The 14799-nt window shown below is 41.7% G+C and overlaps 2 protein-coding genes across 3 annotated transcripts; one reads left to right on the plus strand and one right to left on the minus strand.

Moving 5' to 3' along the window:
* The first annotated feature begins 1185 nt into the window (after nt 1-1185).
* Nucleotides 1186-6220, plus strand: LOC146387856 (somatotropin). Of its 2 annotated transcripts, none has more exons than XM_084924864.1 (6): nt 1186-1199; nt 4824-4971; nt 5392-5508; nt 5611-5754; nt 5827-5973; nt 6053-6220. In XM_084924864.1, exons 1-6 carry the CDS (start codon nt 1186-1188, stop codon nt 6113-6115), a joined length of 633 nt encoding a protein of 210 aa, XP_084780990.1. In that variant the 3' UTR covers nt 6116-6220. The 2 variants fall into 2 exon arrangements, with proteins under 2 accessions (XP_084780990.1, XP_084780989.1); XM_084924863.1 differs by lacking the exon at nt 1186-1199 and adding an exon at nt 4726-4744 and having other exon boundaries at nt 4838-4971.
* Nucleotides 6221-9132: 2912 nt separating this feature from the next.
* On the minus strand, nt 9133-10627 carry LOC146387857 (somatotropin). The gene is made up of 6 exons (XM_084924865.1): nt 10609-10627; nt 10382-10515; nt 9845-9961; nt 9599-9742; nt 9380-9526; nt 9133-9300 (listed from the first exon to the last, which is right to left on the minus strand). The coding sequence occupies exons 1-6, from the start codon at nt 10625-10627 to the stop codon at nt 9238-9240; spliced, it is 624 nt and encodes a 207-aa protein (XP_084780991.1). The 3' UTR covers nt 9133-9237.
* Nucleotides 10628-14799: the final 4172 nt, after the last annotated feature.

Here is a 14799-nt window from a genome sequence, read left to right on the forward strand (position 1 = left end):
GGGAAAATGTTTTAAAATCATATGGAGGGTTGGGTGACACTTAAATTACCTAGATCACCAAGATTGTGCCTATTGGGGGACAGAGGTGAGGTGCCACAGTTACACAAAGCAGGCTTCAGAGTGCTAAACACTGGGATTGTGACGTGTGTTCGTCTTAATTTAACACTTTTGAAAGACCCTCGGACTCCAACCCTAAAAGGAAGGGGAAAATGACTGAAAATGCCGCATGCGAGAAAATGCTGGGAAGACTGAGCAGCAAGACAGAGACTCTAATAGAACTGACAGAAGCGAGGCTGCCATATCGCGCCATCGGCCCTTCTGGCCAACACCAGTAGGCGAAGTGCCTTGCCCAAGGACACAACGACCAAGACTGTCCGAGCCGGGGCTCAAACCGGCAACCTTACAATTACAAGGCGAACTCCCAACTCTTGAGCCACGATCGCCCATCAATTAAGGGTCAATTTATTTATTGTTGCACACACAAGTACAAGTACCTCGGGCTGTGGGTGGACAACAAACTGGACTGGTCATGCAACACAGAGCACAAAAAAGCCCAAAGCCGACTGTACTTCCTCAGGAGGCTGAGGTCTTTTAACATCTGCAGAAAGCTCCTGAGGATGTTTTACCAGTCAGTGGTTGCTGGAGTACTTTTCTATGCTGTGGTGTGCTGGGGGAGCAGCACAGCAAAGAAGGACTCATCCAGGCTGGAGAAACTGATCAGGAAGGCTGGCTCTGTGGTCGGCATGAAGCTGGACACTCTGGTGACAGTGGCAGAGAAAAGGACACTAAAAAAACTGCTGGACATTATGGACAATGCTGGGCATCCTCTGCACACGGCCATAAACAACCAGAAGAGTCTGTTCAGTGACAGGTTGCTTCTCCCAAAGACAAGAACCAACAGACTTAAAAACTAATTTGTCCCGCACGCCATCAAACTGTTTAACTCCTCTCTGGAGGGGAGAGGGAGGGGAAACAGGAGGACAAAGGAGGGGGGGACAACTAAGCTGTAGTGCCTCTTCACTTCACTGTGCAATACCTTTTGTGCAATACTTTTTGTTAATAGTCAACGGTGCAATAGACCTCAATACTTGAAATGTGCAATTCACTTGTATTTTTATTTTCATTCCTATTTATTCTATTTATCCCCTTCGTATATTTTATTTATATATGTCTCTGTATTTATATATGTGTGTGTGTATATATATATATAATATTCTGCTCACGCTCTGTAAGTTCTGTCGGTGCTGTGCTTTTGGAAACCGAATTTCCCAGAGGAACCCACACGAGGGATTAATAAAGTTTTATCTTATCTTATCTTATCTTATCTTATCTTATCTTATCTTATCTTCTTATTTATTTATTGTTATTTTTTATTTCTTCACTGAATGTGTTTTTTGTTGTTTTGGGTTGTTATGTTATTTTTTTTTTAAATGTCCAAAATAATAAAAAAAACTTTAATTACAAAAAAAATCATCATCAGAAAAATGTTAATTTGATAAATGGCTGACCTGAGAAACTTTAAAAGTGTTTTCTGTTCAGGTTAAAGTTCTGCCTCAGTTCTTCAGGGAAAATAAAGATCTTCATTTTTTTCTTTAGAGGAAGTTTACATGCAGCATTTGACAAGCTAAAAACCTATCCCTGCGCTGAAACCTAAAGACTACACCAACGGAAGAAGAAGATCTGAAACACTAGCTTCCTCATAGAGACAGAGGGCTGGGATCTTTAAATATTTTCTCTGATAATTTTTCTGTTTTGGACCATCAGACTCGTTGTGTGTACAGGAACATCGTCTGTTAGATAATCAAACAAAAAGGACCAGCTCAACATTAAAACAAGAAGTTTGGACATTTTGTATCCCCTGGCACCAAAAGTGCAACAGATAAATAAAGCCTGCCTTATTTTTCCAAATGAATCCCACAGTCGTTTTTAACAGGATATCCTCCAATGCGAATATCAAATATGTAGGGCTGCTGTTTGCATTTGCATAATATCTCTAAAGTTAGAAACATCCTGTCTCAGAGTGATGCTGAATTGCTGATGCAAGATTTGCGCTAAACGTCGCAAATCTTTCACATCTCAAAACACTGCCGTCACTCCTAAAACTTCCCCCTTCCTAAACATCTAAATGCCATGTTGCCATATCATTTTTTGATTGGTCCACATGGTACATTTTTCCACCAATAGGAAAGGCTGGGGTTTTTGGTTTTGTTTTTGCTCACAGGCTTTCGAGCGTTTTCCTAATAAAACGCAGTTTTCACCGTTTCTTCCTGCAGTAAATATAACCAATGACAGTATTCAGGAAGAAAACCAAACATTGCAGATATTTTTATCATAACTCTGGTTTTATGTGGCCGATCAACACAATTTAAAAACTGGTATAAAGTCCACACTTTTTCCGTCAGTTGTTCCGTCTGTCCTGCTCACATCTCCAATGGTTGTACATGTTGTCATTAACGTGGCTTCACTCCACATCAGCCGCTTTGCTAAAACACCGGTGTCGGCACATAAGGACGCTGTCATAGCCTGTCAACCATGTTGATTAGCTGCGTATATACGAATTTGAATCGCGTGATCGGCTGGACTATGGGATAAGGTGGCATCGTTCTAATCCCATACGGGAGCAGCCAGTCACTGACTAACACTGCAGAACAGAATTGTTAACGTATTAATTTTAACTTCAATTCAGGTTAGATTTTTTTTTGTGTGTGTGTGTGTGTGCGCAACACAGATTTTCTGTGCGCAGAGACCGTGCCAGCAGTGCGCAATTGCACACGTGCGCAGCTTAGAGGGAACATTGACAATACACACATGGTTCTTAGTTTAAAGAAAGACTTTCTACAACTTCAAGCACATTTCATATAAAGACTGCACAAGATTTTCACCTTTCTACATCTTTTTATATCCATTCACTGGGAGTCAAATCATCTTCCACCATCAATGCAGCTGCTGAACAAAAGCACAGGAGGAAGAAAGAACAAAGATACGCTGTGGAAGAGAGCCAGAGTATTAATAACTCATGATTAAACACATCAGGAGTGAAAAAGCTGGGTGCAGAAGATGCACCCAGTGCATCATGGGAAACCTACAGACAACTAAACCTATTGCAGCATATCTGGCTCCGAATCTACTTTTAAATATCCTAGGAAGCTTTCTGTGAAGGTTCTCAGTCATCCAGGTCATGGTTATCAAAGGATTTTGGAAAGAAAAGCGTCTGGACTTCTTTAAGGTTCTTGAATATGTTTCATCTGAGAAGCTTCTTCAGTTCAAAGACCAACTGGTGTAGACTCACAAATTTTTTAGCCCCATTGGGAGAATCCTTAAGGGGTCGCTGACCCACTATTGATCACCTATCTAATCACATGAGCCAAGGTTTGAAAACAGGTGTGGGTCACTATCAGCCAAGTTTGTGAGACCTAGCCCCACCCTGTTATGTGACTTACTGAGGTCAAATAGCACAGAATGTGAGTGGGCGTTAAGGCGTCTGGGAAGGATCTCAAACCGGATTATAGATGGCATGCCAAGTGAGGAGAAAACGAGAGCAGGAAAGCCACAGGTCAGACAGAAACCCACACCTGAGAGAGCAAATTGATCCTCTACATTTAACTGTTTTACTATCTGGTGCAGATTTTTTATTCTTTACTCTTTTTTTGAGATGATGGGAGCAGGCACAGGCCATATGGAGACAGAATCGTGCTATAGAAAGTTTTCAGTGCTTCACCCTCGATGCAGGCTGATGTTTGCTGATGTCGCTGTGCAAGTTTTAAATACATCTTTCGAACTTTCAGATTTGATCAATTCTTCATCACAGAGTCGTTCATGATCACAATGGCATCTGAGGGGGGTCTCCCAATGAATTATCCTCATTAATTAAACAAAATCATGTTGCTGTAATGGTAACACTGCTGACTTTAGACTTTAGTCCAGTACACATCAAAAGCTTATCAGCATCAGCAGGAACTATGGATTGAACGTAGCACACATAAGTTTTACTTTGTGGTTTTAATTATATCTAGTGTACTTGATTCTCCATCACATGACTGATTTCACCTGTAAATGTGTCCATGGCTCGGCCCAGTGTGATATGACACCTGAGGAACAGAATGGGGAGAAGGAACCTTGAATTATGAAATAGCTGCACTTTAATGTAAGTTTCATTAAAGTGTTTGCAGGTCCAACTGATAAAGCATGAATGTTAAATTGTGTCAACCTTTATTTCAGAATTTAGTTTAATGACTGAATGTTCAGTCAACAACAGGTGATTGTGAGTCATCAAAGCGAGCACTACTGTCTGTCATCATGAAAACCTGAACAAATGTCAAACTGTCGGTGTGAACATTTCTGGCCAGACTCAACACGTGGAGTTCGAAGTGACTTCTGTGTGGATTAAAGCTCGAATAAAATCTTTTCACCTGAAAAATTTGATTTGATATAAATATTTTGGAGTTCTTAAAAAACTTTACATTAGATCTCTTTTTAAGTATTAACAAACATGTTGGATGTCAAAGCACTTTAGTCACCAGCAGTGTGTTTTTCATGTAGCATCAATATGATGATTGAGGTGTTAATGTTAATTAGACTTAGGCACACATGTTTGCTTGCATCACATTTCTCCTGATGAATTTAAACATCTAGTTTTCAACTATAAAAGCAAAAACTCTGAGCTGAAAACATCAGAACCACCGACTCACATCATAATCGTCTGAGCCGCAAACAGAGCCTGAACTGATGCCAGCCATGGACTCGGGTAAGACATCTGGGCTTCCACCACGAGAAGGGGCCGCTGCTTTATGCAAAGTAAACCGATGTTTAACAAAGTCTGAAACTGTCTGTCTGTCAGTCGTCCTCCTGCTGTCGGTCGTGTGTTTGGGCGTCTCCTCTCAGCAGATCACAGACAGCCAGCGTTTGTTCTCCATTGCAGTCAACAGAGTCACGCACCTGCACCTGCTCGCCCAGAGACTCTTCTCGGACTTTGTAAGCCTGCAGTAGCTCAGACAGACAAGAGCTCACCAACACCTTCATCAACAATCTTTCTTCTTTCTGAAAAAGACTAAATGTAATGCACAGGACAGAAACTATGTTCAAAATGTGTTCAACAAAATGTTCTGCATATTCAATGTGTGCAGTGAGGTTAGATGCACACAGACATATGGACACACTTCAGATTTGATGTCAAGGGAACTGAGACACTTTGTGAACTGTCACTGCTAAAAACACAGCAGACGTTTACACTTTACATTTTAGTCACAGTCAGCTATAATCTCAGGATATTCAGTTAAGAATTATGAAACGATATTAAAATTTGCTGTCAGAACTAACATTGAAATAAAACACGGGTATTCCTGTGTATTTTGTGTATTTCTGTATGTACCTGTGTATTTTTGTGTGTCATAGGAGAGCTCTCTGCAAACAGAGGAGCAGCGTCAGCTCAACAAGATCTTCCTGCAGGATTTCTGCAACTCTGATTACATCATCAGCCCGATTGACAAACACGAGACGCAGCGCAGCTCGGTCATTAAACTACACAGTACTACGCAACACTGCACAGCAGTACACAGTACTACACATGCGCAAATCTTCTGAAGCTGTTGTCTGCTTATTGATGGGTCACAGGTCCTGAAGCTGCTGTCGATCTCCTATCGACTGGTCGAGTCCTGGGAGTTTCCCAGTCGCTCTCTCTCTGGAGGTTCCTCTCTGAGGAACCAGATTTCACCAAGGCTGTCTGAGCTTAAAACGGGAATCTTGCTGCTGATCAGGGTGAGAAGATAAATTGCACAAACATTTTGCTCCATGCATGGTACCAATGCAACTAACCACCTGACCCTACAGGCCAATCAGGATGAAGCAGAGAATTATCCTGACAGCGACGCCCTCCAGCACGCTCCTTACGGAAACTATTATCAAAGTCTGGGAGGCAACGAATCACTGAGACAAACTTATGAATTGCTAGCTTGCTTCAAGAAGGACATGCACAAGGTGAGGCAGTGGATAATGGTAATGTCACTGTGATGATGACAATGATGTAATGATGGTGAAGATGACGTTTGTGTTACAGGTGGAGACCTACCTGACGGTGGCTAAATGTCGACTCTCTCCGGAAGCAAACTGCACTCTGTAACCCCACCTGATATTGATACTGATACTTGCTCTGTAGCCCCGCCCTCATGTTAGCAAACTCTGCTTACATGTGTTAGCATTAGCAATAGCATAATAATAGCAGTGGTAATCATGACATCGTAAGTTTTTCTGACATAACTGTGATGCAAGGTGTGAACAGGAAATGATGTCATTCTGTGAAATAAATGTGTTGCATTTATGTGTGGAGTCTGTTCTTTCTGGTTTATTTGGGGAATTTATTCTCTATGCTGTGACTTCTTACACAGAAACACACGCTGACGTAAGCTGAGGTCCATATCGATGGCAGAAAAACTGACTCGAACACTTCAGCTTAGAAATGATCTTCTTATGGCCTCTGACAGTGGACTCATCTCTGTGCTTGTCCTGCTAGACCTCAGTGCAGCGTTCGATACTGTCGACCATAATATCCTATTAGAGCGATTAGAACATGCTGTAGGTATTACAGGTACTGCGCTGCAGTGGTTAGTATCATATCTATCTAATAGACTCCAGTTTGTGCATGTAAATGGAGAGTCCTCTTCACACACTGAGGTTAATTATGGAGTTCCACAGGGTTCAGTGCTAGGACCAACTCTGTTTACATTATACATGCTTCCCTTAGGCAGCATCATTAGAAGACATAGCATACATTTACACTGCTATGCAGATGATACTCAGCTTTATCTATCCATGAAGCCAGATAACACACACCAATGAGTCAAAGGAGCTTGCAAAGAAAAGCATCCAGACGATTTTCTTTGCAAGTTCCTTTGACTACGATGACCTGGATGACTGAGAACCTTCACAGACACACACCAATGAGTTAAACTGCAGGAATGTCTTAAAGACATAAAGACCTGGATGGTCGCTAACTTTCTGCTTCTTAATTCAGATCAAACTGAGGTTATTGTACTCGGCCCTGAAAAAGAAACATGGTGTCATGATATGCTGTGTGCAGGTCACATGTAAAGATATTTTAACAAAATAAACTATTAGTACTCTTAGGCTGGTGTCAAAAATTAAGAAAACTCAGACTCTAATGGAAACCATGCAACAAGGGATCTCGCAGCTAGAACTGAGGAAAGGCTGGAAGTCTGGTGATTCCAACAGTCCATTTTGCTTGGGAAGGTTCCTCGCTGAGACATGACACGGAGGTGTCTGTGTGTTGGCCATAATAAGAGCTGTTCCAGTTCACCAAATACAATTTCAATTCAATTCAATTTCATTTATACAGCGCCAAATCACAACAAAAGTCGCCTCAAGGCGCTTTATATTGTACAGTAGATACAGAGAAAAACCCAACAATCATATGACCCCCTATGAGCAGCACTTTGGCGACAGTGGGAAGGAAAAACTCCCTTTTAACAGGAAGAAACCTCTGGCAGAACCAGGCTCAGGGAGGGGCGGGGCCATCTGCTGTGATTGGTTGGGGTGAGAGAAGGAAGACAGGATAAAGACATGCTGTGGAAGAGAGATTAATAACAGATATGATTCAATGCAGAGAGGTCTATTAACACATAGAGAGTGAAGAAGAAACACCCAGTGCATCATAGGAATCCCCCAGCAGCCTACGTCTATTGCAGCATAACTAAGGGAGGATTCAGGGTCACCTGGTCCAGCCCTAACTATATGCTTTAGCAAAAAGGAAAGTTTGAAGCCTAATCTTGAAAGTAGAGATAGTGTCTGTCTCCTGAATCCAAACTGGAAGCTGGTTCCACAGAAGAGGGGCCTGAAAACTGAAGGCTCTGCCTCCCATTCTACTTTTAAATACTCTAGGAACAACAAGTAGGCCTGCAGTGTGAGAGCGAAGTGCTCTAATAGGGTGATATGGTACTACAAGGTCATTAAGATAAGATGGGGCCTGATTATTGAAGACCTTGTATGTGAGGAGCAGGATTTTGAATTCAGTTCTGGATTTAACAGGGAGCCAGTGAAGGGAAGCCAAAACAGGAGAAATCTGCTCTCTCTTTCTAGTCCCTGTCAGGACTCTTGCTGCAGCATTTTGGATTAACTGAAGGCTTTTCAGGGAGTTTTTAGGACTTCCTGATAATAATGAATTACAGTCGTCCAGCCTGGAAGTAATAAATGCAGGAACTAGTTTTTCAGCGTCACTCTGAGACAGGATATTTCTAACTTTAGAGATGTTGCACAAATGGAAGAAAGCAGTCTTACATATTTGTTTAATATGTGCGTTGAAGGACATGTCCTGGCCAAAAATGACTCCAAGATTCCTCAAAGTGTTACTGGAGGCCAAGGTAATGCCATCCAGAGGAAGAATCTGCTTAGATACCATATTTCTAAGATTTTCAGGGCCGAGTACAATAACCTCAGTTTGATCTGAATTAAGAAGCAGAAAGTTAGCGGCCATCCAGGTCTTTATGTCTTTAAGACATTCCTACAGTTTAACTCATTGGTGTGTGTTATCTGGCTTCATGGACAGATAGAGCTGGGTGTCATCTGCATAGCAGTGTAAATGTATGCTATGTCTTCTAATGATGCTGCCTAAGGGAAGCATGTATAATGTAAACAGAGTTGGTCCTAGCACTGAACCCTGTGGAACTCCATAATTAACCTCAGTGTGTGAAGAGGACTCTCCATTTACATGCACAAACTGGAGTCTATTAGATAGATATGATACTAACCACTGCAGCGCAGTACCTGTAATACCTACAGCATGTTCTAATCGCTCTAATAGGATATTATGGTCGACAGTATCGAACGCTGCACTGAGGTCTAGCAGGACAAGCACAGAGATGAGTCCACTGTCAGAGGCCATAAGAAGATCATTTCTAAGCTGAAGTGTTCGAGTCAGTTTTTCTGCCATCGATATGGACCTCAGCTTACGTCAGCGTGTGTTTCTGTGTAAGAAGTCACAGCATAGAGAATAAATTCCCCAAATAAACCAGAAAGAACAGACTCCACACATAAATGCAACACATTTATTTCACAGAATGACATCATTTCCTGTTCACACCTTGCATCACAGTTATGTCAGAAAAACTTACGATGTCATGATTACCACTGCTATTATTATGCTATTGCTAATGCTAACACATGTAAGCAGAGTTTGCTAACATGAGGGCGGGGCTACAGAGCAAGTATCAGTATCAATATCAGGTGGGGTTACAGAGTGCAGTTTGCTTCCGGAGAGAGTCGACATTTAGCCACCGTCAGGTAGGTCTCCACCTGTAACACAAACGTCATCTTCACCATCATTACATCATTGTCATCATCACAGTGACATTACCATTATCCACTGCCTCACCTTGTGCATGTCCTTCTTGAAGCAAGCTAGCAATTCATAAGTTTGTCTCAGTGATTCGTTGCCTCCCAGACTTTGATAATAGTTTCCGTAAGGAGCGTGCTGGAGGGCGTCGCTGTCAGGATAATTCTCTGCTTCATCCTGATTGGCCTGTAGGGTCAGGTGGTTAGTTGCATTGGTACCATGCATGGAGCAAAATGTTTGTGCAATTTATCTTCTCACCCTGATCAGCAGCAAGATTCCCGTTTTAAGCTCAGACAGCCTTGGTGAAATCTGGTTCCTCAGAGAGGAACCTCCAGAGAGAGAGCGACTGGGAAACTCCCAGGACTCGACCAGTCGATAGGAGATCGACAGCAGCTTCAGGACCTGTGACCCATCAATAAGCAGACAACAGCTTCAGAAGATTTGCGCATGTGTAGTACTGTGTACTGCTGTGCAGTGTTGCGTAGTACTGTGTAGTTTAATGACCGAGCTGCGCTGCGTCTCGTGTTTGTCAATCGGGCTGATGATGTAATCAGAGTTGCAGAAATCCTGCAGGAAGATCTTGTTGAGCTGACGCTGCTCCTCTGTTTGCAGAGAGCTCTCCTATGACACACAAAAATACACAGGTACATACAGAAATACACAAAATACACAGGAATACCCGTGTTTTATTTCAATGTTAGTTCTGACAGCAAATTTTAATATCGTTTCATAATTCTTAACTGAATATCCTGAGATTATAGCTGACTGTGACTAAAATGTAAAGTGTAAACGTCTGCTGTGTTTTTAGCAGTGACAGTTCACAAAGTGTCTCAGTTCCCTTGACATCAAATCTGAAGTGTGTCCATATGTCTGTGTGCATCTAACCTCACTGCACACATTGAATATGCAGAACATTTTGTTGAACACATTTTGAACATAGTTTCTGTCCTGTGCATTACATTTAGTCTTTTTCAGAAAGAAGAAAGATTGTTGATGAAGGTGTTGGTGAGCTCTTGTCTGTCTGAGCTACTGCAGGCTTACAAAGTCCGAGAAGAGTCTCTGGGCGAGCAGGTGCAGGTGCGTGACTCTGTTGACTGCAATGGAGAACAAACGCTGGCTGTCTGTGATCTGCTGAGAGGAGACGCCCAAACACACGACCGACAGCAGGAGGACGACTGACAGACAGACAGTTTCAGACTTTGTTAAACATCGGTTTACTTTGCATAAAGCAGCGGCCCCTTCTCGTGGTGGAAGCCCAGATGTCTTACCCGAGTCCATGGCTGGCATCAGTTCAGGCTCTGTTTGCGGCTCAGACGATTATGATGTGAGTCGGTGGTTCTGATGTTTTCAGCTCAGAGTTTTTGCTTTTATAGTTGAAAACTAGATGTTTAAATTCATCAGGAGAAATGTGATGCAAGCAAACATGTGTGCCTAAGTCTAATTAACATTAACACCTCAATCATCATATTGATGCTACATGAAAAACACACTGCTGGTGACTAAAGTGCTTTGACATCCAACATGTTTGTTAATACTTAAAAAGAGATCTAATGTAAAGTTTTTTAAGAACTCCAAAATATTTATATCAAATCAAATTTTTCAGGTGAAAAGATTTTATTCGAGCTTTAATCCACACAGAAGTCACTTCGAACTCCACGTGTTGAGTCTGGCCAGAAATGTTCACACCGACAGTTTGACATTTGTTCAGGTTTTCATGATGACAGACAGTAGTGCTCGCTTTGATGACTCACAATCACCTGTTGTTGACTGAACATTCAGTCATTAAACTAAATTCTGAAATAAAGGTTGACACAATTTAACATTCATGCTTTATCAGTTGGACCTGCAAACACTTTAATGAAACTTACATTAAAGTGCAGCTATTTCATAATTCAAGGTTCCTTCTCCCCATTCTGTTCCTCAGGTGTCATATCACACTGGGCCGAGCCATGGACACATTTACAGGTGAAATCAGTCATGTGATGGAGAATCAAGTACACTAGATATAATTAAAACCACAAAGTAAAACTTATGTGTGCTACGTTCAATCCATAGTTCCTGCTGATGCTGATAAGCTTTTGATGTGTACTGGACTAAAGTCTAAAGTCAGCAGTGTTACCATTACAGCAACATGATTTTGTTTAATTAATGAGGATAATTCATTGGGAGACCCCCCTCAGATGCCATTGTGATCATGAACGACTCTGTGATGAAGAATTGATCAAATCTGAAAGTTCGAAAGATGTATTTAAAACTTGCACAGCGACATCAGCAAACATCAGCCTGCATCGAGGGTGAAGCACTGAAAACTTTCTATAGCACGATTCTGTCTCCATATGGCCTGTGCCTGCTCCCATCATCTCAAAAAAAGAGTAAAGAATAAAAAATCTGCACCAGATAGTAAAACAGTTAAATGTAGAGGATCAATTTGCTCTCTCAGGTGTGGGTTTCTGTCTGACCTGTGGCTTTCCTGCTCTCGTTTTCTCCTCACTTGGCATGCCATCTATAATCCGGTTTGAGATCCTTCCCAGACGCCTTAACGCCCACTCACATTCTGTGCTATTTGACCTCAGTAAGTCACATAACAGGGTGGGGCTAGGTCTCACAAACTTGGCTGATAGTGACCCACACCTGTTTTCAAACCTTGGCTCATGTGATTAGATAGGTGATCAATAGTGGGTCAGCGACCCCTTAAGGATTCTCCCAATGGGGCTAAAAAATTTGTGAGTCTACACCAGTTGGTCTTTGAACTGAAGAAGCTTCTCAGATGAAACATATTCAAGAACCTTAAAGAAGTCCAGACGCTTTTCTTTCCAAAATCCTTTGATAACCATGACCTGGATGACTGAGAACCTTCACAGAAAGCTTCCTAGGATATTTAAAAGTAGATTCGGAGCCAGATATGCTGCAATAGGTTTAGTTGTCTGTAGGTTTCCCATGATGCACTGGGTGCATCTTCTGCACCCAGCTTTTTCACTCCTGATGTGTTTAATCATGAGTTATTAATACTCTGGCTCTCTTCCACAGCGTATCTTTGTTCTTTCTTCCTCCTGTGCTTTTGTTCAGCAGCTGCATTGATGGTGGAAGATGATTTGACTCCCAGTGAATGGATATAAAAAGATGTAGAAAGGTGAAAATCTTGTGCAGTCTTTATATGAAATGTGCTTGAAGTTGTAGAAAGTCTTTCTTTAAACTAAGAACCATGTGTGTATTGTCAATGTTCCCTCTAAGCTGCGCACGTGTGCAATTGCGCACTGCTGGCACGGTCTCTGCGCACAGAAAATCTGTGTTGCGCACACACACACACACACAAAAAAAAATCTAACCTGAATTGAAGTTAAAATTAATACGTTAACAATTCTGTTCTGCAGTGTTAGTCAGTGACTGGCTGCTCCCGTATGGGATTAGAACGATGCCACCTTATCCCATAGTCCAGCCGATCACGCGATTCAAATTCGTATATACGCAGCTAATCAACATGGTTGACAGGCTATGACAGCGTCCTTATGTGCCGACACCGGTGTTTTAGCAAAGCGGCTGATGTGGAGTGAAGCCACGTTAATGACAACGTGTACAACCATTGGAGATGTGAGCAGGACAGACGGAACAACTGACGGAAAAAGTGTGGACTTTATACCAGTTTTTAAATTGTGTTGATCGGCCACATAAAACCAGAGTTATGATAAAAATATCTGCAATGTTTGGTTTTCTTCCTGAATACTGTCATTGGTTATATTTACTGCAGGAAGAAACGGTGAAAACTGCGTTTTATTAGGAAAACGCTCGAAAGCCTGTGAGCAAAAACAAAACCAAAAACCCCAGACCCCAGTCCACTGTCAGAGGCCATAAGAAGATCATTTGTAACCTTCACTAAAGCTGATACACTGGACCATCCTTTACGGCAGTGGTGAGGCCCCTTCTGAAGAAGAGCAATTTGGATTGTAATGATTTTAATAACTACAGACCTGTATCCAACTCACCATTTTTAAGTAAAATTTAAAAAAAAACTTGTTTTTACTCAGATTAATGATTTTCTGAATGATAGACAGATCCTGGAGATATTCCAGTCTGGATTTAGGGTGAACTACAGCACAGAGACTGCTCTCCTAAAGGTTTTAAATGATCTTAGATGTAACTGGGACTCCCAAAAGCTCTCAGTCCTGGTGCTACTGGATCTAAGCGCAGCCTTTGATACAGTAGACCACGCTGTTCTTTTAAACAAACTGAAACACATGGTGGGCCTCTCTGGTGCTGTACACAACTGGTTCACTTCCTGTCTCTCAGACAGAACTTTTATGGTGAGTATGGATACATGCTCCTCTAAGACCCATAAAACGACATGTGGTGTGCCTCAAGGGTCGGTTTTAGGCCCTGTACTTTTTAATTTGTATATGCTCCCTCTTGGCGGTGTCATCAGGAGGCATGGAGTGAACTTCCACAGTTACGCTGACGACACTCAGCTGTACATCTCCGTGTCTGCTGATGACACCAGACCAATGGATGCCCTTTTTAACTGTATTTTAGATATAAGATCTTGGATGGCAGAAAACTTTTTACAGCTTAACCAGGACAAGAATGAAGTTTTAATCATCTGTCCTGAGGCTCAGAGAGAGAAACTCTTGTCTAAATTACAGGCATTTTCACTATGTCCTTCACTACAAGTGAAAAACCTGGATGTTATTTTTGACTCTGAGCTTGGTTTTATCCCACATATTAAACATGTAACCAAAATTGGATTTTATCATCTAAAAAATATAGCCAGAGTCCGCCCTATTCTCTCTCGGGCCAACACGGAGATGCTGATGCATGCTTTTATTACCAGTCGCATTGATTACTGCCCTGCTCTCTGGTCTCCCCAAAAAGAATATTTCACCTTTACAACTTTTACAAAACTCAGCAGCTCGTGTGCTGACGAAGACCAGAGGGCGGGCCCACATTACACCGGTTTTAGAATCGCTGCATTGGCTCCCCGTGTGTTTCAGGATCGATTTTAAAGTTCTTTTATTGGTTTTTAAATGTCTTAATGGTCTTGGGCCTTCTTATCTCTCACATTTGCTTTTACCATATGAACCCTCGCGGACTCTGAGGTCCTCTGGTACCGGCCTTTTGATTGTCCCTAAAGTCAGGACACATACTCACGGAGAGGTAGCGTTTCAGTGGTATGGTCCTCGTCTGTGGAACAGCCTGCCGGAGGAGCTCAGGGCCACAGAGAACGTTCATGTTTTTAAGAACAGGCTCAAGACCCACCTTTTTAATTTAGCTTTCACCTAACGTTTATTTATTTTATGCTTATTTATTATATCCTGTTATTCTATTTATATTATTAATTTAGGTTTTACCTAATATTTATTGATTTTATTCTTATTCATTTTTTATCTTCTTACTCTATTTATATTTATATTGTATCCCATTCTTATTTATTTTATCTTTTTATCCTGTATATATTCTTATTAGGTCAT

The sequence above is a fragment of the Perissodus microlepis genome, chromosome 4, assembly GCF_051167445.1.
Source record: "Perissodus microlepis isolate ML-2025 ecotype Zambia chromosome 4, ASM5116744v1, whole genome shotgun sequence".
Taxonomy (NCBI): Eukaryota; Metazoa; Chordata; class Actinopteri; order Cichliformes; family Cichlidae; genus Perissodus; species Perissodus microlepis.